Below are 20,907 nucleotides of genomic sequence, written 5' to 3' on the forward strand. Positions count from 1 at the left end.
GTTGTTTAGAGCGAGAAGGCAAATGTGAGCCTTTCTCTCTCGACTCCCACGAGGCGATCCGAAATTACTTCGGGCAGCTTCGGAGAATCGAGAAAGAGGGCATGCGTCAGTTTGCCTTTGTCGACTTTCCGAAACTCCACGAGCTCACGTACGCGTATCTGGCATGTGTGCGTGTGCACCCGACGGTGCTTTTCTGGCATCTCTGGGTTAGATCAGTAATTGTACATGCATGTGCAATTATATAATCACAATCATTCGTAATTGGCGGGTTGACATTATAGACAATGTGAATTGAACGAATACTTTCTATCAATCAGATTAAAACACAATAAAGGAAATGACAAAATTATAATATTTTTCATGAATCAGATTTTAATGATTAGAAGAATCATTTTTTTGCAAATCTAACAACAGATCTGAGCATAATCAAAATAATATTATTTAAAACTTTTGCTTTTTTAAGTAAATCATTTTGTAGTTTACCGTAATGTTATTGCAGATAAAAAGTTTAAGATGCTGTTTTAAATCGTTATGCTTATTTTAAATTTGAAATAAATCTAGCTCAACTCTTTCATAAGGAGCCGGCTTAATGGGGCAACGGAGGAAAGTCGATGATCCATAATCATAAACTGCGCGACAAGTATGCGTAGAAATGGTTTCGTATAGAACGCACGCGCAAATAGTATAGGGTACGGCCATCGAGTCCATACGAATCAGAGACCATTCCGGTCGCCTTTCTTCACTTGACCGGCCAAGATGTTGAACGCTGTAACGAAAGCGGCTGCTGGAGCCTTGAGAACCGTCAAACCTACTCTTCTTCAAAATGAAGTTCCAAAAGTATGCGGAGTACTATCTGTAAATAGTGAGTATTACAGCAAATTCGTCTTTTCATTCATTAATTGCATTTTTCATCATTTTGATATTGTGCATTATATTTAATAGACATATCATAACAAAAAAATTATTGTGTAATTAGCATCACTCTGTATAGATTTCCACCTTGTTCTGACAATCCTCACCAAGTTAACGTTGTTCTTTTTTTTCGAATTGACATACAAGCTAAAGAAAAGGAAGTGTATTGATTATATAACCCGTATTATTTGACCGAGCCGCAGTGTGATACCACTGTGCCAATATGGCGGCATTAAGGTCACTTCGAATAATTTTTTACTATGCTGAAATAATTTACTTTATTAATATGATTGCAATTAATATTTTTATTGTGATTCGAATTTTATGTTTTGGTTCTTCTTTCTCCTATTAGTATCGTCAGTCATCTCTTGTGGATAATCAATTGTCCATATTTTTTCACAAAAATTTGTAAATCATTCTTTTTATTCTATCAATACGTATTTTATTTAAGATTTAAAAGATATTCACGGTTAAAAATTTGAAATTTTTAGTCTTCTATTAAAGTATACACATGCAGTTTGTATTATGTAACTTACCTCATAAGCATTATCTAATATTATTTTGTGCTTATATTAATGATTATTCTATGCATAATTATTCTATATGAGTGTGTATTTTATACAAAATGTTTAAACACCAAATATATAATTTTAAAGCTTAACAAACAATGATTTATCATATACAAAGATGAATAATTAAAGAGAATGTTTATTTACAATTAGGTAGAGATTATGCAAAAGCTGCAAGTGGTAAGGGTGGTGCACAAGGGAGAGTTGTTGCTGTTATTGGTGCAGTTGTTGATGTACAATTTGATAATGAACTGCCACCAATTCTTAATTCATTGGAGGTCCAAAATCGGAGTCCCAGATTAGTCCTTGAAGTCGCTCAGCATCTGGGAGAGAACACAGTACGCACCATTGCTATGGATGGTAATTTTCTTTTTTCTTTTTGTAAAGTTTATATTGTAACTTAAATATACCTGTTTAATTATAGTATAATGAATAAACTTTATCATATAATGGTAAACTTTAATTATAGTATACTGAAAAAGTAAAAATAATGAACATATTTTAATTTAGTATTCCTATAATGCCATTTATTGTAATTATACAGGTACTGAAGGTCTTGTCCGTGGCCAGACTGTTTTGGACTCTGGATATCCTATTCGTATTCCTGTTGGCGCTGAAACTTTGGGTCGCATTATTAACGTTATTGGTGAACCAATTGATGAACGTGGACCTATCCCTACTGACAAACTTGCCCCCATCCACGCAGATGCTCCTGAATTCGTAGAAATGTCAGTCGAACAAGAGATTCTGGTAACTGGAATTAAGGTCGTTGATCTTCTTGCTCCCTATGCTAAGGGTGGAAAGATTGGTACAGTTTATATCTATACATATATTTTCATATTGCAATTTAATTTGTTGGTATTTATAAATGCTATAATTAAACAGGTTTGTTTGGCGGTGCTGGTGTTGGCAAAACTGTACTGATTATGGAGTTGATTAACAATGTAGCCAAAGCTCATGGTGGTTACTCTGTGTTTGCTGGTGTGGGTGAGCGAACACGTGAGGGTAATGATTTGTACCATGAAATGATTGAATCTGGAGTCATCTCGCTTAAGGATAAGACCTCCAAGGTAGCTTTGGTGTATGGACAAATGAACGAACCACCCGGTGCTCGTGCTCGTGTCGCCTTGACTGGTTTAACCGTCGCTGAATACTTCCGTGATCAAGAAGGACAGGATGTACTGCTATTTATTGATAATATCTTCAGGTTTACTCAAGCTGGTTCGGAAGTATGTTTAATCGTCATTCTGTTGTATTACCAATTTAAAACTATAATTTTTATTAATAATCATTAACTTGTCAAGGTATCTGCCTTGTTGGGTCGTATTCCATCCGCTGTGGGTTATCAACCAACCTTGGCAACTGATATGGGTAGCATGCAGGAACGTATTACGACAACCAAGAAGGGTTCTATCACTTCTGTGCAAGCTATTTATGTGCCTGCTGATGACTTGACAGATCCTGCTCCTGCCACCACCTTTGCTCACTTGGATGCTACTACTGTATTGTCCCGAGCTATTGCTGAACTTGGTAATTATAATAATTGTTACTTTTATTCTAGTGGAACTCGGAAATAAAAAGAAGATTGTAAATTTTACCAAAAACTAACATTATTCTTTAATGACAATAGGTATCTACCCTGCCGTGGATCCTCTTGATTCTACCTCCCGTATTATGGACCCCAACATCATTGGTACTGAACATTATAACGTTGCTCGTGGCGTGCAGAAAATCTTGCAGGATTACAAATCACTTCAAGATATTATCGCCATCTTAGGTATGGACGAGTTGTCTGAGGAAGATAAAATCACTGTAGCACGTGCACGTAAAATTCAGAGGTTCTTGTCTCAACCATTCCAGGTATATAAGTGTTGTTTTATTGATGTTACGCACTTTTATTATTCTTTTTACTAATCATTGTCAACAACTTTTATTTAGGTTGCCGAGGTGTTTACCGGTCATGCCGGAAAATTGGTACCGTTACAGGAAACTATTAAAGGATTCCAAAAAATTTTAGTTGGCGATTACGATCATCTTCCAGAGGTCGCATTTTACATGGTCGGACCAATTGAAGAAGTAGTAGCAAAAGCAGAATCGTTGGCTAAATAATAAGTCAATTCACAGTCATCGTAATCATGTCATTATTAAATAATTAAAACGATCTTCTAATAATACAGGTCTGCTTGTTTTTTATCTATCAAAAATATTTACATTTATTCAAGGGTATAGTATCTGAACAAAATTACAGAATGGTGGTTAGAAGATTGTTTTTTTCTTCAAAAATTCACAAATGCATACAAAATTATTGAGAACATCGTGAACATAATTAATCATAAGTTTTACATAATTCCGTGTAATTTTGTTCAGGATGCTCTCGTTTATAGATAAAATCGATAAGCATATTGTTATTATTTAACATATACATAAACAGTGCAGTATATGTTAGAAATTAATAAAAATTTTACAAAAACGTACGGATACATATATATTTTGAAGGTCCTCCGTTTTCGCAAAACTTTAGTTTTTAATTTAGGTTGAAATTAAAAAAAGTACAAATAGTTTTAAATGTGAAAAAATATATTTATTATATGAAACAGGATCGTGGTATAAAATAATGCTGCTATTTTTATTATATGCCATATAAAAATGAAATATTATATTTCATTAACAAAATCAATCATAGGTTTTTCCAACTGATAAATATTTTTTAACATCTGAAATAGAAAAGACTCATCAGATGTGGAAAAAGCATAAAATTACAATACTTCACGAACAGTAGTAATACCTTCCATTGATCCATGGTTAAATCGAGAACATTTTGAATGTTCAGAATTGTCCTTGCTCTCGTATCTTTTGTGCACGATTGGACAACCAATGTTCCAGAATCATCTATAATTAAAACAGTATAGTATTAGATGATAGAGTAAGAACTATATTTTTAACAATTATACAAAGTTACCTTTTATTACTTTTACTTTTCCATCTCTGACAAGAAAAGATATTTGCAGAATATTTTCAATTGTCTTTCCAAAGTGAGTTGGATGTAAAATCAGTTGAAAAAAGTCGAGAGGTTTATGGTGAGTTCTACAATATTGTGTAATAAATTCTTTCACTTTCACAGTTTGTTCTAAACCTTGATCTTCTTTATCAACTGTATCAACATTTCTTGGTCTTTTTATCTGTGCTGGAATTTCACTAACTACTGACTTTCTTTTATTAATTTCCTTTTTTTCTAATGGTGCTAAAGTACCTAAAGATAAACGAAAAAACAAATTTATTATTTTTTAATATTAAGTATGAAAATTTAATCGAAACATTTCATTGAACCTAATAATGAGCTATATTGAGGTGTTGTTTTAAAACATTTTGCAGTTTGTGTCTTTAGAAGTGACCAATCTGGTAATTCTGGCTCACAATCTGGAAGTAGTTTTACATATTGTACCTATATAAAAAAAAACTATTAAAAGTTTATTATAAAAACAATAAATAAGAAGAAAGTAATATGCTCATTATTCTAGTACATACCACTTTCTGGGCAAAGTCTATATGATTATAAGAACACACATTTCTTGTTAAAGTTCGGGTACATTGTTTTAAAATTTTTGAAGATATGCTCATCATTTCTGAGTCCAGTAATACTTCTTCTTGATTATGTACTAAAAATAACATTACAAAATCATAGATAGAAGTATACATAAAGCAAACAAATATTTGAAAACTATATACTTTTTTCTTCTAAGCTTGTTTCAGAGTTTATGTTGTCTGTTTCTTCCATGCATGATTCCAAAGTTCCTATCGTATTGTCACTAACTGTTTCTTCTGCAAATTGTACATTATTACTTGTTATAAAATTCAGAAAAATATATAATGGAATGTAATGTACAAATAAAACACAAACAGAAATTAGTTTATGAATGAGTTAAAAATTTATAATTTATTTATCATTAATAAAATTTGTCCAACTGTAAGTATACACTATTTACATAAAAGTCTTACGAAGAGATTCAGCTCTTGTTATCATTTTCCTTAAAGTTTCTTTACGTTCTTGCGGGGATCGTAAAAGTGATGGTCTATCACTTGAATTAGAACTGCTGTTAGACATTTTGATCTGTTTCACTGAAAAATTGTATGTTTATGATAATTCATGATATGAAAATTCAATTCTATAATATAGCAAAAGACACTAAAAACTTTAATTTGTAAAAATAAGAGTAGTAACAGTAATAGAATCGTATTATTTATATATTATTAACCTCAATATAAAGTGTAAACAAATTTCAATAATTTCTAATACTTGCAATTAACATCTAATGAAACAATTGTTAATAACTAAAAAACGTTCGTAATAATGTCTCCATCGTTCTTAATACAATTATTAACAAAAACTTGTCAACGATTAATGAACAGTGCATACTACTCCGAACTTCAAACGATGCATTCTATCACACCCGTGACACGGACAACTAGGCAGAGATGTCAGATTCAGCACCACTACTCGACATGTCAGATCACGCGTACGTGAACTCGTAGAGTTTCGGAAAGTCGACAAAGGCAAACTGACGCATTCCCTCTTTCTCGATTCTCCGAAGCTGCCCGAAGTAATTTCGGACCGCCTCGTGGGAGTTGAGAGAAAAAGGCTCACATTTGCCTTCTCGCTCTTAAACAACTGAAATCCGACCTCTCGTCAACGGCATACGATTTGGAATCTCGAGCCGATTTTCGACTGTCCAGGCATTTTTACTTTCCGATCTATGTAGCCGACATAAGCAAAGTACCCATAATGAAAAAAAATTTTGTAAAATTTATTTTACGGAAATACACGTTTTAAGACCCCCTGATCATATTTTAATTATTGAAAAAAAAGAAATTCTTTTTTATTATTCCTATGTATGAACGTACATATGTATGCGTGATCTCATGATCTAGCATAGTGTGAGAGAATGCCTTCGGTGCACTTCTGGCATCTCTGCAGCTAGGAATGACTAGAGATGGCACAGTTTGACGGCATGCAAAATCACTATCACTAAATCGTGATTTAACTTCATTCACAACTGTGATCGTAATTCTTTAGTTCGGAGTTATGTGCTTGTATGTTCACTGTGAATCACAGTCTGTGATCACTAGACTGCGGATCTTTATGCAAATTCATATTTTTATTAATAAAATTAATAAAATAGGAGCTTTGTAGAAGGTTGTCTCAACTCCTAAATATAATAATTCGTATACTACTTGAAGTATTTCTTATATGTTTGCATGTTAAGTGCATTCTGTAGTATTTTGAGAATTAAAATTTCCCATAAATGCATAAACATTCGCAGTTTAGTCATCACAGTTCTCGATCTTGATTGAATTATTTTTTATAAAATACTATAATACATACAGCTTGGATATAATATAAATTTTAAATTATGCTACGTTTTCTGCGTATAACGTATATTTATTTGATTTAATATTAAAAATAAAAAGCAATTCAATTTTCTTTCCCCTATCTTATATCAATATTTTGAAGGGTAAAATATTCATCTCGATGTCACATCGTAATATTACTCATTTAAATAATAGTGTAAAAGTGCGAACAATTTCTGTTATGTTTATACATGTATACTATATTATGTATAAAGTCTCGTAAAATACCAGTACAGTACTCCGATGACTTGAAGCTTGTGGAAAGAATGCGGGAGAAGTAAAAGGGATGCACGATTCTTACGCACACGTTGATCTCTAGCTCCGCTATTCGTCGCGGCAGTTACACACACATGTGGACTGCCTGAGAGCAAGGGAGCCAGATAGATAAATAGGCTGTCCGACTCCCCTTGCTCCTGTGTCGTTCCGCGAGACCTCAAGTCAGCGGACCACTGTACATTACTTAACTAAAGTAAAAAAATATTTGTTTATATTTAAATAAATCAAGTACGATTATATTCGTTCAATATTTACAACTGGATTCTTTTAAAACAGTGATTGCTGTACTGTTTAACATCATGACAAAAATCACTATGAATTTAGAGTTTTAATTTTGACGACGCATGCAAAGAACAATTATGCTCTCCACGTGATCGAATCATTCATGATTCATAAGTAGCAATTTTAATCAGTTCCAGCCATCTAGTGATAACGAGCGCTTGCGCATTCTACTATCAGTAACGAACTTCCGGAATCGCGTAAACGAGTGCTTCTCAACCTTCAATCTTCATTGTCCCTCATAAGCGAAGTATGTACCTGTATATCTGATAAATAGACAAACAACTTCTCTTAGCAATACAAACTTGATCAAAGTAAGAATCCAATCAACTGAAATAATATCCTACAATGAAGAAACGTCAGGATTGTTGAAAGTTGAGGACCATTTTTATGAAACATGAATCATAACATTGATCACGTGATTGTCAGTATGTATTGTCAGCACGCGGTAATAGCACTTTCGCACACTATGCTCGATCGCGTGTACGTGAGCTCATAGAAATTCGTAAGGTCGAAAAAGGAAGGCAAGTGTCAGCGGTGTTTTTCTCAATGATATTACCACAGACGAGGTATACGAGTATGATATTACTAACAAAGAACGAAGTACTTAAATGTACAGCAGCGTGATAATTTTATCGACCTTAATTTTGTGATTGAAGTGACAGTATATAAAGAATGACGGATTTCTTGACGCATACAAATGTGATGATAAACAGCAGCGTCGAAGATAATGTTGACAATTATATAAACAACGAAGACGACAGAGAACGGTTGTTGAAACCGAGGAACAATTTTGCGTCGTATTCAAATGATACCATCAATGTTAGATTTCGGGTAAGAGAACCGTACCAATATAAGTATATACGCTATCTGTCTAAGTAAAATTTCAATTTTACCTTTGTTTTGCAGCATAGCATAATCTAATTGACACCTTTTGTAATTGTTCACACGTTATGACTTTTTGACCGATTCCATTATTTTATCAAATCAGTAATAACCAAAAGCAGTGTTTACACAGTTCTAAATCTCTACAGAAAATAAAATTTTTATGCGTATGTATGCCTACTTTCTTTGTCTGTTTATTCATTCTATTTACGTTTTGAGAAGATTAACGTGAATACCTGTCTCATAATTAAATTACGGATTTTTGTGCTGCTAATACATGTTCAAATATAGAAGAAATGTACCTACAATATATACTCTCTGACAATACTATAAGATACTAGATAAAACCACGCAAATCTGCGTTGTAACAAAAAAGGAGGATGGTTAAAAATGGTCAAGTTTGGCCCTATCTGGAAATGAAAAATTTGTACAGGACCGTTTACAGTGATATCTAAAGAACAAAAGTTGTCCTTATCATTTTGTTGAGAAACAATGAGAAAATTGTCAAAAATGGATGCAAACATGTGAGCGTGACAGTGATCAAACTGACCTAAATATTAGGCTTCATCTTAATCATCTTTAATTGCTGAATATTCTTCAACATAATTTATGAAGAAATTAGTGGGCAAATGAAGTGAGGATTAAATGAGGGAAACAAAAATTTTTCTCACAACGAGATAACTCAGCTATGCACACTGCAAAAGCAATAAAAGCTTATTTTCAAAGAAAAAGAATAAATATTTTATCATGGCCTGCAAGATTTTCAGATTTAAACATGATGGAAAACTGTTGGGGAATACTCGTTAGAGAAGTGTACTCAAAAGAAAAGCAGTTCAATAATGTAGAAGAGTAAAAAATATGTGTTGAAGAAGAATGAATGAATATAAAGTAAAAAACGATTAAAAAATTGTATAAATCAATTTTGGCAAAGAATGTTAGAAGTTATAAAAAAACAAAGAAGGCAATTTATATGTTTGAAAGCTGAACATGTGATAAAATTGCAAAACAATGTGATTGTTGTTTTCAGCTATTACCGGTTTAGTAAAATGATCAAATTGGTCAAAAAACCATACTGTATGAACAGACTGTCATCATTCATGTATTTTTTCTACTTCAATTTCTTAAAATTAATTGCAAAAGTAAAATTAAAGATCTGCTTTGCATGGTGCAGAAAATTATGTATATGGTGGTATCACAAAGAAACCGAATTGTATTTGATAATGCGAGTCCGCGATTGATAATATTTAGTGTCTTTGTTGACCACCTCTATGGATAATGGAACAGCAGTTTGTCAAGTGCCATTGATCTGCAATCATTGTGACTTTAATAGTATATTATTTAGTAAAGGCGTGATTGTATCGAGTTGTGATTTGGTAATGAATTTGAAATCAGAGCAAAGAGCAAATGTGAAATTTTACTCTTTCAACAGGTTTATGGCAATGTTACTAACCAAAATTAATATATTAAGCAAAACTTCACATTTGCTCTTTCAACAGGTTTATGACAATGTTACAAGACAAAATGAATGTATTAAGCAGCATTCTCACTTTAAAAGTGGTTAAATGTCACTGGAGGATGAAAACAAATCAAGAAGACTAAGCATTAGCGCATCTGATGAAAATATCATTAAAATACAGGAAATTGTTTGTACTAATCGTTGAATAATCATCTTCAATATTGCCAAAACACTTGATACGTACAGTTAGTCACAAAATTATTGGTACGTACAGTTAGTCACAAAATTATTGGTACATACCAAAAGTGATAGGAATATAAAGGGTTAAAGAAATAATAAAATAAGAAAAGAATAAGAAAGTATAATGTTAGACCATGAACTTATAATACTATGAAAAAAAACAATAATAACATTCGATCAAAAGCAACTTTGTAGTCAACATGTTAATAAAATTTCGCCAAAGAAGTCCGGTTTCTTTTTGATATCATTTCGTATAATCATACGATATTGTGTACAATTTTTAATTCTTCCTCATTTTATTCTTGATAGAATGTAACATACAACCAGAATGGCGGGTCTTTGCAAAATATCAAAGAGATACTTTCGCACAATTCAGGAAGACTGAATTCGGAAGAAGTTACTCCTGGAGCCACTAACTTTTTATCAGCTAATTACGAGGTAACTTGTTTCTGTATTGTTTAAATACTTTTATTGTTATTTTTCTATTGTGAAGTGGCATTGGTTGTATACATCTTACTTTTTTTTTTTCTTTAGAGTTTAGATTATGATCCCTGTGAGAATAATGTTCTGCAAGATGAAGAAAGGATAAAAGGATATAAATTTGTAGTTCAAAAAAATTTTGCCAGATGGTTCATTTTCTTATTGATAGGGATCTTCACAGCTCTTATAGCATGTTTTGTACATATTTCAATACATGAATTAACAAACATAAAATATGGATGGCTCAAATCTTGTATCCTTTGATATCACTGTGCAAGTGTAAAAAAGTATATATAAATTTAATTATTATTCCTTACAATTAATAACAGATATGGATCAATGTGTATCAAGAAATTGTTTATGGCTACCATATTTAATATGGTTAGTTCTAAATTTTGTACCTGTCTTAATAGGAGCTCTTTTAGTATCCTATATAGAACCAGTTGCTGCAGGTAGCGGTATACCACAGGTGAAATGTTATTTAAATGGAGTTAAAGTACCTCGAGTTGTTCGTATTAAAACATTAGCAGTAAAAACAATTGGAGTAATTTGTACTGTAGTGGGAGGTCTGGCTGGTGGGAAAGTAATTATTGTTTGTTATTGCTCTTATCATTATTTATTATTGAATGGCATAAAGAAGTGTTTCCATATGTAATACTATTGTGTTTATAGGAAGGACCTATGATACATTCTGGGGCTGTGGTAGCAGCAGGGATATCGCAAGGAAAAAGCACTACATTTAACAAAGATTTTAAAATATTTAAATACTTTAGAGAAGACCATGAGAAGCGAGATTTTGTGTCAGGTGGAGCAGCTTCTGGTGTATCTGCTGCATTTGGAGCACCAATCGGTTAGTAATAGAAAAATTATAATTAGTATAATAAAACTACGATTTAATTGCTTAAAAATGATTTAGGAGGAGTATTATTCACTATTGAAGAAGGAAATAGTTTTTTTAATCAAAGTCTAACATGGAGAATATGTTTTGCCAGTATGATTACAACGTTTACATTAAATATTGTACTTAGTACATATTATGGACGAGTTGGTGACCTTTCTTATCCGGGTTTGCTAAACTTGGGAAAATTTGGCTCAATGTCTTATCAGATTTATGAAATTCCTCTATTCATGTTAATGGGAGTAATAGGTGGAGTTCTAGGCGCTTGTTGGAATTACATAAATTACAAAATCACCTGTTTCCGTCTCAAATTCATAAAAAGAAAATGGCTAAAAGTAGTAGAAGCTCTTTTAATAGGTGTACTAAGTGCAACAATAGGATTTATAATGATTTACATGATAAACGACTGCAAACCATTAGGGAAAGCCCCCGCTAAATTTCCCATTCGGATGTACTGTAATGAAGGCGAATATAACGTGGTCGCAGCTTTATGGTTCCAAACACCAGAAAGTACTGTACGATCTTTATTTCATGACCCTAAAGGTACGCTGCTATATACGTAGAAGATGACGGACTCCGTATTTAACAAATGTTTTGTTTTTAGGCTCTCATAATGACACAACTTTAGTCATTTTTGTTATACTTTATTTTTTCCTGGCTGTTTTCACCTTTGGTCTGTCTATGTCTAGTGGACTTTTCATTCCAACTCTTTTAATTGGTTCTGCATGGGGTAGACTAATAGGATCGGGTCTTTCAAAACTTGTCCCCAACAACGTAAGAAAATATGAATATGCAAAAGAAATATTGCATGAAATATGAAATTCTATATATTATTGCAGGTTATTTTAGATCCTGGAAAGTATGCTTTATTAGGTGCAGCTGCCCAATTAGGCGGAGTAGTTAGAATGACAATAAGTTTAACTGCCATACTCATAGAAGCTACTCAAGGAATATCTTTCGGTTTACCAGTTATAATAGTTCTTATTATGGCTAAATGGGTTGGGGATTTTTTTAATGAGGCACGTGAATAAGTTAATCATTGTTTTATATGATAAAAGAGTATTTACACACGATCGAAATAATATTTTTTTATTCGTTTTTTAGGGAATTTATGATATTCATATACAAATGGCTGGAATCCCAATATTACCATGGGAAGCACCACCATTATCAAACAACATATATGTTAGTGAAATAATGAGTCACCCTGTGGTAACACTAAAAACAGTAGAAAATGTAGGACATATTGTAGAACTTCTTAAATGCGTGACATTTAATGGGTTTCCAATAGTCGATCCCCCTAATAGTGATCAGGTAATAAATTTTGTATTTACATTTTATTTTATATCAAGAACTGTTATATTTTTGTATCATTATATAAGATTTATTTTTGTATTTTGTTTTTCAGATTGAAATACATTCCTATGGTCACTTTCGAGGTCTGATTTTACGTTCTCAATTAATAGTATTGTTGCAAAATAAAATTTTCAATGAACAAGCTGATAATTGGGAAGCAAATTTGAATATTAAAATGTTCAGAAACGAATACCCTAGATATCCAACGATCGACCAAGTCACTTTAACTGAAATAGAAAAAACTTACACAATAGATTTGAGGCCTTTCATGAATCGTTCTCCTTACACATTACAACATGTTAGTTAATTATTACTATTCTATTTATAAATTAAAAATTGTAGTTTATATTAATCTTCTTTTTCAGTCTGCAGCATTACCACGTACATTTAGACTTTTTAGAGGGTTAGGTCTTCGTCATTTACCAGTATTAAATGACACAAATGAGGTACCAACAATTAATGTATTCTAAAACAAATTGTATCATAGGAAGTATTGTATTTTTATATTTTCTTTAGGTAATTGGAATTATTACACGAAAAGATGTTGCCAGATTTAGGATATGGAGACATAGAGGAAGAATGGGATTAGATGAACTTTTAATTACTAATAAAATTTAATTTTAAATTTCTTGACAGAAATAAAAAACTTTGATAATTGTTTCTATTAAAAAATTTTTAATGATACAATATTACACTTATTATACTTTTATATAAATACAAAAAAGATTTTTAAGCAATACGAGGCTAAAATTTCATGGAAAGAAAAACATCAAAGATTTAAGCATTACAAGAAACATAAATTAAAGACAAAGTATACATAATATTAATTATTTACAAATAATTGCCAGCCCAGCCATGACCATAATTTAAAAAAAAGGTATACTGGAAGAATTACTAGCAATAAAAGAAAATAATATTCGTATGATGAAATGTACATGTTTGTTTATTTAATTTTTAGAGTGGTATTCTGCATTGTAAACATCTCTAGTGATCTATGTGATGTAATATCCGAAACGTTTATATACAACCTGGAACATACAAAAATATTTTATTGTAGAAAACAATACAAACAGTAAATGAGAATGGCATTGAATCAATAATATCAGTATCATCTTGTATATTACGAATCTGGTATCGAACAGTATCAAACAAAATCTATGAGTTTTTAGAAACTGTGACAATGTTGTGTACCCTTAAGAACTACGTAGTTTTACATTTCGGTTGTAATGGTTTTTCTCGTTGGAGTGCCTATAAATAACTAGGGGTGTGCGAGATCCCGATCGGGAGGGGAATTTTTCTCGAGATCGGGATGGAATCCCGAAAACATCCGTGATTCCTTCGAATTTTCAGGATCCCGAAGCCATTCGGAATTCCCGAGAATTTCAAAATCCCAAAAATGTTCGGGATTCTCGAAAACGTCTGTGATTCCCGACATTTTAAGTTTCTCCATACTTCCAACAATTACCAGAATCCGAAAGCCATTGTGTTCTCGAAGATTACATATTTTATTAATCGGAAATGTTTATGTTAGTAATATTGTAGAAAATAATTGCAAATTTCGATAATTCTGACAATGCAGAATTTTAATATCGGTAGATATTTCTGAATGGATAGTCAATCACACAATTGTGTTTCGAGAATCCCAGATATTATTCTATATCCCGTATATTCTCGGGAATCCCGGATCTTCGCGGGATTACGTGTATTTTCGGGAATTCCGGATATTTTACGAGAATCCCGTACACCCCTATAAATAACATACAGTCGGTATGATTGCTGTACTAATATAGGCCTGACGAACTTTCTTTCCGTTGCGAGCCACTCGACTAACCTTTCAGCTAGCAGATTCCCTCACCTGCAGAATGCAAGTGATGAGAGTTACGGTGTGTGTGCGAAGTATGTTGCGGTCGTGACGCTCGAGTGGGAAGAAAAGGCGAAGTGTGGCCCATGGGCCGCCAGTTCGTCAGGCCTGTACTAACGTATTGTACTTGTATAATTACGAAACAAATTTTAGTTAATATAATATAAGCAAATGCAAAATTTAATATGAAATAAGTAAAAAACTGTTACAAGCTCTGACCCTGCTAAATCCACATGAACTTTAGCAATGCTGTTTTACCATTCTAATCAAAACACTGTTATTTAATATTTAACCATGACTGAATACAGATCTGTAAATGTTAATTCTGATATGGTTAAATGTAGATGTATACTCTTGTAATTTGTTGATCATCATGACAAATGCTAATTGAACTGGAAACTGAATAAACTGAATTCAAGTTGCTTTTGTACACGATTAATAATAATGGTTGGAAGAGAAACACATCTTCTTTTATATATGGAATGATTTCTCTGATTAAATTTTATCATTATCCAAAGTTGTGTCTGTCTTTGTTACTTATTTTATACCGATTGGATTCTACTTTTTTATTTTTTCATATATTTACAATAGTACCAATATCTGTTTGATACCGCATGATATTGATATCGACATAATTTGTCACAAAAATATCTTTACTGAAAACTGATACCAAGTGTCTGAAATTTTGATACCTATTGATACTTTCTATGAAATACAGTAATAACTAATTGCTTGAACATTAATATGTAATCGTATCAGTTCAACCACTCAATATAACACATTTCTCTATACTTGCTTCTGATTTCTTTTATCTGTATTTATCAATAGATTCAAAATTTGAACTAAAAACTATATCTCGTACAAATCCAACATTTATTTGCATAATTTTGGTGTACAGAATAATGCTGCGCATATGTTGTGAAATTTCATTAAAATATGCATATCAAATATATTTCGATAATTATACATCTCAAGTAGTCAACATTTTTGCTAGTACTTGTCAGTGTTAAAAATAAGTGTGTATATATATACGCGATCGCACGCACACGCAAAAAAAAAAATTTGTTAGCAGTTACAATTTCGTAGCTTAATAAATGATGTTATGGCCAAATCATTGTGAAACGCAATTCCCACTAAAATTATGTTTAAATTTACAAAGGCTTATTTACATATACGGAATTAATCGTAAGTCACTATTTTGGGAGTGAATCACCTTGAGACAATAATACATACAGAGAAGAAGATAGCTATACCTTCTTAATCTTCAATAAAACAAGACTAGAAATTTTTGACGAAATTGTATTAGTATAAAGAGTACATAGTGAAGTCTTACGTGCAAGTGCGACGATCATTTTCTTCTTATCAGTGTTTGTGATGATTGCAAATATTTGAAAATAACGAGAAAGCAAAGAACTTTATCAGAACTTAATGTAGACTTTCCCGTCCAGACGCACGTGATTCAAAACTTCTAACGGGTCTGTATAAAATGATCCATCATTCTTGATTGGTTTCTAAATTGATTACACTTTACGCATGCGCGTAAAACAATTAAAAGACAGGAAGCCAATTCAAATAATTTTTTAATTGTACATTTTGTAATTTTTGTAAAAATAAAAAAATAATTGGAAGAAAGTATCTGAATAGAAAATGAATAGGTGCAAGTGGAGCAAATGTAAGAGTACATTAAAAACGAACAAACAACCTGATTCAACTAGGGAAAGAAAGAAATGCACAAGTAAACCTCTAACAAAGCCTCATGAAACAGAAGATAAAGCTATAATTCGGAGGTTTCACGATGCACAAAGAATGGCTAGATTTAGAGCTAGAAAGAAAAAGTCTTTAGAGGAAGCAAAGGTGCTTGAAACATTAAGTTTTAATAAGCTTTCTGTAATCGCAAAATTAAATCAAAAAAACATTACATTTGAAACCACTAATTCCATCATTACAATATCAAATACAGAACAATTTCAAACACACTTGCCTATGCAGGAATTACCAATCATTGTACATACACCTTGTGAACAAAATAAATATTCTCAGTTATTGGCCATTATCAAGGAACTAGGAAAAGATGTTAGATTAGCATATGCTGGTAGTAAAATTTCAGCAGAAAGATTAAAATTAGGCATTGTACAAGCAAAAATGCTGATCAAAGAGTGTTTATCAGAGATAGAAATTAATTTGCAGCAATAGTTCCTCAACAAATGGATATAGAATTTTTAATAAACAGATAACTTATTTTTATGGTCTTCATAAAATTGTATATAGTAAAATTTGTAATTTTAATTCTATATAGAAAAATATGAATTATATAGAAACATCATCTTCTATGTAAAAAATTGCAACAATTGTAAAGAATATATTTACTGATTTCATTTGTATGAATTGATAATAAGAGCAATCTCATGTCTTAATATGTATACTGTAAGTGTCAAGTATACGAACAAAAGTAATAGATGAAATTCATTAATATAATAACAATAATACTCCATACAAAAATACGAATAATAATAATTGATAAATATTTTTAAATAAAAGAAATCAAAATACCTCTAGTAAATTTTAATAAAACAGTCAGTTTGCAAATAATGGACATAATTTCTTCAATTTACCTAACAAAATATTAGAAAATGGTGGAAAACTTAGACACGAATTTCCTTTTAAAACAATCCTTATTATTAATTATTGTAGATTATTTGAAACCTTGATCGCACCAAAATATTTTCATAACTCGCAAGCTCTTCAAAAATACAAATCCTCTTGATGAGTTCACCGTAAGTGACTCTCACCTTGTCTGAAAGAACCGAAGTAAACCCGTCAAAATTTTCTCATTCCTTGAAGGAACCATTCTTTCAAAACATTAAGAAAGTTTACCGTAAATTGAATATTTCCAGGGAACGATCATCTTATCGAAGAGATAGAAGCGTGAGATCTCCATTAGTGGAGACGATAAAACAGCTGAACATTTCGAGTGTTCATGGCTCTTTGATAATGTGTCGTGTATTTTAAGACGCGGTTGGTTTGGTCAATTATTTTGCGGTCTCTCAGGTCGTACACCTGTCCGTCGTGAAGTTGCAGACGGGAGTAGGAAGGGGTTATGGTCAATAAACGCAACGTCACACGCAGCCTATCGGCGACCCCGCTTGGCCCCTTAAAGTGGCACCCAACGAAAATCTTACATGTCGGCCGATATTGCTTTTGTGCGTTTGTCTCCGGGATATCTTGAGAAAAATCGGACTAATTTCCATAGGAGCGGCATTGGCGGACGCGTTCCACTGCAAGAAAGATTCGGATGTAAAATCGGATCGGTTCACGACACGGTTTAGCTTCACGGTGAATTAATTGTGCGTTTCAATGAATTGACCGAATTGCGTCCGCCATTGTTGTGATTGGTGAACGTTCCAGGAAGACGGCGTTCTTAGATTGGTGCGCATGCGCGTCGTGTGCTACTTGACGACGCTCTTCTTTCGAATTTTGGGAGACACGCACACATAAAAGCAACGTGACACAGGTAGCTGATACGCACACGCACGTATACATATCCGTATTTCGAAAACAGTATTCGCCGCTCAATTTTTGCGCACGTGCTATGGAATTTTTTTTGAGTTCGTTACCCGCGTCTTTTTAGATGTCGGAAATCGAATTAATTTTTACGTTTTTTTCACTTGCTGTAGCAAAGAAAGTGGTTAACGGCATTTCTCAAAGGAGATCGCCAGACCGATGCTCTCTTTTTCTACAAGTGCAATTAAATTTTTAGTTATTGCCGTTAATAATCTGGTTTAATGATAAATTTTATCCTATGATAGTTGAATGATAATTAGACATAGAAATAATAATCGGTGCTTGCTACGCCTAAAAACATGTGAATTAACTCTTTGTCATCTTTCTGAAAATCTTTTGACAAACAAGTTTTAATTTACTGTATTATTTTGTGTTACAGGTAATTTGTAATATTCAAATGTAACGTAAGAATTATATTGTATACAAAGGTATACGAACAAACATTTAGTCAATATCAAGAAAGGAGCAACAAAATTGGCTAAATATTTAGCCAAAAACGTATGCATAAAATATATTTTGTGAAAAGTTTGGTATTTAAAACTTACGAAAATGACAGATTATATAGATGATTGTACTTATGCTGTGCATAATTGCATGTTATGCCTAAGGCTAAGAGAAAATCTTACCTTCAAAAGGTAAGGGAAATGCGAGAATATAGACGGCAAAAATTAAGATCAGAAACGATTGAAGAACGTGCTGTGAGATTGTATACTGCTGCAGAAAGAATGAAGAACGCCAGAGCAAAAGAAACAGAGGAGCAGGCAGCGATAAGAAGAATGCAAGAAGCTCAGCGTATGGCTAGGCATCGTGCTAAAAAGAAGCGTTGTTTGGATGAAAATTTGGCAAGAGAAATTTCAAAAATTGCAGAACTTTCAAAAATGCCGGATGCAGCAACGATAGCTCAAATGTCAGAAATGAATATGAATAAAATTTCTGCAGAGCTGAAGCAAATGATGGAAAGGGGAAAAGTACCAGAACATATAGTTCAAATGGCTCAACTTGCTGAATTCAGCAAAATGACTGAATTAAATAAAATGTCTCAAGATATGGCTAAAAGGTACGAAATGGAAAAAATGGCAGAGTATGCCAAGACAACAGAATATATAAAGATGCAAGAAATTGCAAAGATGTCTGAAATTGCCAAAATGAACGAAATGGTGAAACTTTCTGAGATGGCTAAATACAATGATATAACAAAAATTAACGAGATTGCCAAAATGAATGAAATGATGAAGATGTCACAGATGGCAAAAATTAATGAAGTTCAAAGAATGAACGAAATAGCTAAACTAAACGAGATGGTAAAGATGACAGAAATGGCTAAATATAATAACGACATAACAAAATTAAATGAAATTGCACAAATCAACGAGATGGCTAAAGAAATTGCAAAAATGAATGAAAAAACAAAAATGAACGAAATGATTAAAATGGCGAATATACAAAATGATATCACAAAGATGCCCGAGTATTCCAAAATGGCAGAAATGGCAAAACTAACAGAGTTAGCTAAACTAAATGAAATAACGATAACAAAATTAAATGACCCTCCGCCACCAAAGGTACCAGAAATTCCTCGAATCCCTGAACCTGTGATCACTGTGCCAAATCCACGAAATTTGCAAAATGTTCAAACTGTTCAAGTAGCACAGGCTAGTCCATCCAGTACAATAAACTTTCCTACTGTACCTGGTCAGGGCAAATATGCTCAGTTACTGGTTATTATCGAAGAACTAGGAAGAGACATTCGCCTTTCTTATGCTGGAAGTCGCAGTGCAGCCGAGCGTCTTAAAATGGGTATTCAGCATGCTAGAATCCTTGTACGAGAATGTCTACTGGAAACAGAACATAATGCACGGCAATGATCTGCCAATACACTTAGCGAATAGATTTTTAGCAGATTATTTTAGATAATGCTATGTACATTGTATGGAGTACAGCAGTATATTTTAAAGGGAGTGTCTTAGCATCCACAAAATTATGCATAAATATCTAATACTTACTATTTCATATTTTATACAATTTTATCAGTTGTAAGTTTAATAAAGAAAAGTGTAACAGGTTGAGGAAATAATAATTATGTAACCTAATATCGCTTTAAATAATAATTGAACTGATTTTTAGAAATAATGTACACTTTTGTGGATGCCTAAAAGAAATTAATCAATTTATAATGCATAATATTGGGTATAAATTTAAAAAAAAGAAATTCTTTTCTCCTTTTGATTTCGTTTTCTCTATTATTATTGGAAGGGACTTAAAGATCACCATTTTCTATGCATAGATACAAATCGTGAAGGATTCGTTCCTTCATATTAAGTTCTAATTTAGTAAATAGGAAAATAATATTAAGCAGAAACAATTTGTACACTGAAGAGTCTTCATTTATATTTTCTAAGGAAAATGTATTACATTTTTGGTTAAAACTATGGATACTTAGGAATTACCTACAGTATAGACAGAAAAGATTGATCAAACAAAACGTACCTATGGAAAGTATAATCCTTGAATATAACTGACTATAAGGTATATCTAAATAAAAAAAAAAAAGAATTTTTTACAGTAATGTGTATTGATTTCATACCCTTAATTAATTTTGCGTTGATCAATTTAAAATTAGCGGGAAGAAATTGCACAATGTAGTTCATACTTGATCCTCTCATGCGCCGTTTAAGCTTCGGGTGATTACCATATACATATGTATTGTATATTGGCATAAGAATGCCAG

General features: G+C 32.3%; 5 protein-coding genes across 11 annotated transcripts; 4 read left to right on the forward strand and 1 right to left on the reverse strand.

Annotated features, from left to right (window-relative positions):
- Nucleotides 1–706: 706 nt before the first annotated feature.
- LOC122400923 (ATP synthase subunit beta, mitochondrial) lies at nucleotides 707–3,655 on the forward strand. Of its 2 annotated transcripts, none has more exons than XM_043402695.1 (7): nucleotides 707–862; nucleotides 1,641–1,841; nucleotides 2,026–2,289; nucleotides 2,367–2,710; nucleotides 2,786–3,011; nucleotides 3,112–3,341; nucleotides 3,420–3,655. In XM_043402695.1, the coding sequence occupies exons 1-7, from the start codon at nucleotides 757–759 to the stop codon at nucleotides 3,588–3,590; spliced, it is 1,542 nt and encodes a 513-aa protein (XP_043258630.1). In that variant the 5' UTR covers nucleotides 707–756; the 3' UTR covers nucleotides 3,591–3,655. The 2 variants fall into 2 exon arrangements, with proteins under 2 accessions (XP_043258630.1, XP_043258629.1); XM_043402694.1 differs by having other exon boundaries at nucleotides 711–862; nucleotides 1,635–1,841.
- A 423-nt stretch (nucleotides 3,656–4,078) lies between these two features.
- On the reverse strand, nucleotides 4,079–5,971 carry LOC122400819 (non-structural maintenance of chromosome element 4-like). Of its 4 annotated transcripts, none has more exons than XM_043402487.1 (8): nucleotides 5,896–5,971; nucleotides 5,478–5,597; nucleotides 5,208–5,300; nucleotides 5,007–5,137; nucleotides 4,809–4,923; nucleotides 4,441–4,731; nucleotides 4,267–4,370; nucleotides 4,079–4,195 (listed from the first exon to the last, which is right to left on the reverse strand). In XM_043402487.1, coding segments are annotated over exons 1-8 (915 nt in total). In that variant the 5' UTR covers nucleotides 5,897–5,971; the 3' UTR covers nucleotides 4,079–4,135. The 4 variants fall into 4 exon arrangements, with proteins under 4 accessions (XP_043258422.1, XP_043258425.1, XP_043258423.1 ...); XM_043402490.1 differs by having other exon boundaries at nucleotides 5,465–5,597; nucleotides 5,896–5,969; XM_043402488.1 differs by having other exon boundaries at nucleotides 5,780–5,943.
- Nucleotides 5,972–7,631: 1,660 nt separating this feature from the next.
- Nucleotides 7,632–15,071, forward strand: LOC122400755 (H(+)/Cl(-) exchange transporter 7). Of its 2 annotated transcripts, XR_006259390.1 has the most exons (14): nucleotides 7,632–8,011; nucleotides 8,102–8,276; nucleotides 10,333–10,461; nucleotides 10,558–10,756; nucleotides 10,833–11,086; nucleotides 11,176–11,353; nucleotides 11,420–11,944; nucleotides 12,006–12,175; nucleotides 12,241–12,420; nucleotides 12,506–12,715; nucleotides 12,810–13,055; nucleotides 13,123–13,203; nucleotides 13,274–13,634; nucleotides 13,716–15,071. XR_006259390.1 is itself a non-coding variant. In XM_043402384.1 (12 exons), the coding sequence occupies exons 1-12, from the start codon at nucleotides 8,118–8,120 to the stop codon at nucleotides 13,373–13,375; spliced, it is 2,433 nt and encodes an 810-aa protein (XP_043258319.1). In that variant the 5' UTR covers nucleotides 7,632–8,117; the 3' UTR covers nucleotides 13,376–15,071. The 2 variants fall into 2 exon arrangements, 1 of the variants encoding a protein (XP_043258319.1); XM_043402384.1 differs by having other exon boundaries at nucleotides 7,632–8,276; nucleotides 13,274–15,071.
- Nucleotides 15,072–15,955: 884 nt separating this feature from the next.
- On the forward strand, nucleotides 15,956–20,548 carry LOC122400756 (protein PELPK1-like). Of its 2 annotated transcripts, XM_043402385.1 has the most exons (3): nucleotides 15,956–16,093; nucleotides 17,513–18,129; nucleotides 18,559–20,548. In XM_043402385.1, the coding sequence occupies exon 3, from the start codon at nucleotides 18,779–18,781 to the stop codon at nucleotides 20,042–20,044; it is 1,266 nt and encodes a 421-aa protein (XP_043258320.1). In that variant the 5' UTR covers nucleotides 15,956–16,093; nucleotides 17,513–18,129; nucleotides 18,559–18,778; the 3' UTR covers nucleotides 20,045–20,548. The 2 variants fall into 2 exon arrangements, with proteins under 2 accessions (XP_043258320.1, XP_043258321.1); XM_043402386.1 differs by lacking the exons at nucleotides 15,956–16,093; nucleotides 17,513–18,129 and adding an exon at nucleotides 16,426–16,472.
- Nucleotides 16,090–16,811, forward strand: LOC122400759. The gene has a single exon (XM_043402387.1). It carries the CDS (start codon nucleotides 16,266–16,268, stop codon nucleotides 16,809–16,811), a length of 546 nt encoding a protein of 181 aa, XP_043258322.1. The 5' UTR covers nucleotides 16,090–16,265.
- Nucleotides 20,549–20,907: the final 359 nt, after the last annotated feature.

The sequence above is a fragment of the Colletes gigas genome, unplaced genomic scaffold, assembly GCF_013123115.1.
Source record: "Colletes gigas isolate AHSC1104 unplaced genomic scaffold, ASM1312311v1 Colletes_gigas_Sc00020, whole genome shotgun sequence".
Classification (NCBI taxonomy): domain Eukaryota; kingdom Metazoa; phylum Arthropoda; class Insecta; order Hymenoptera; family Colletidae; genus Colletes; species Colletes gigas.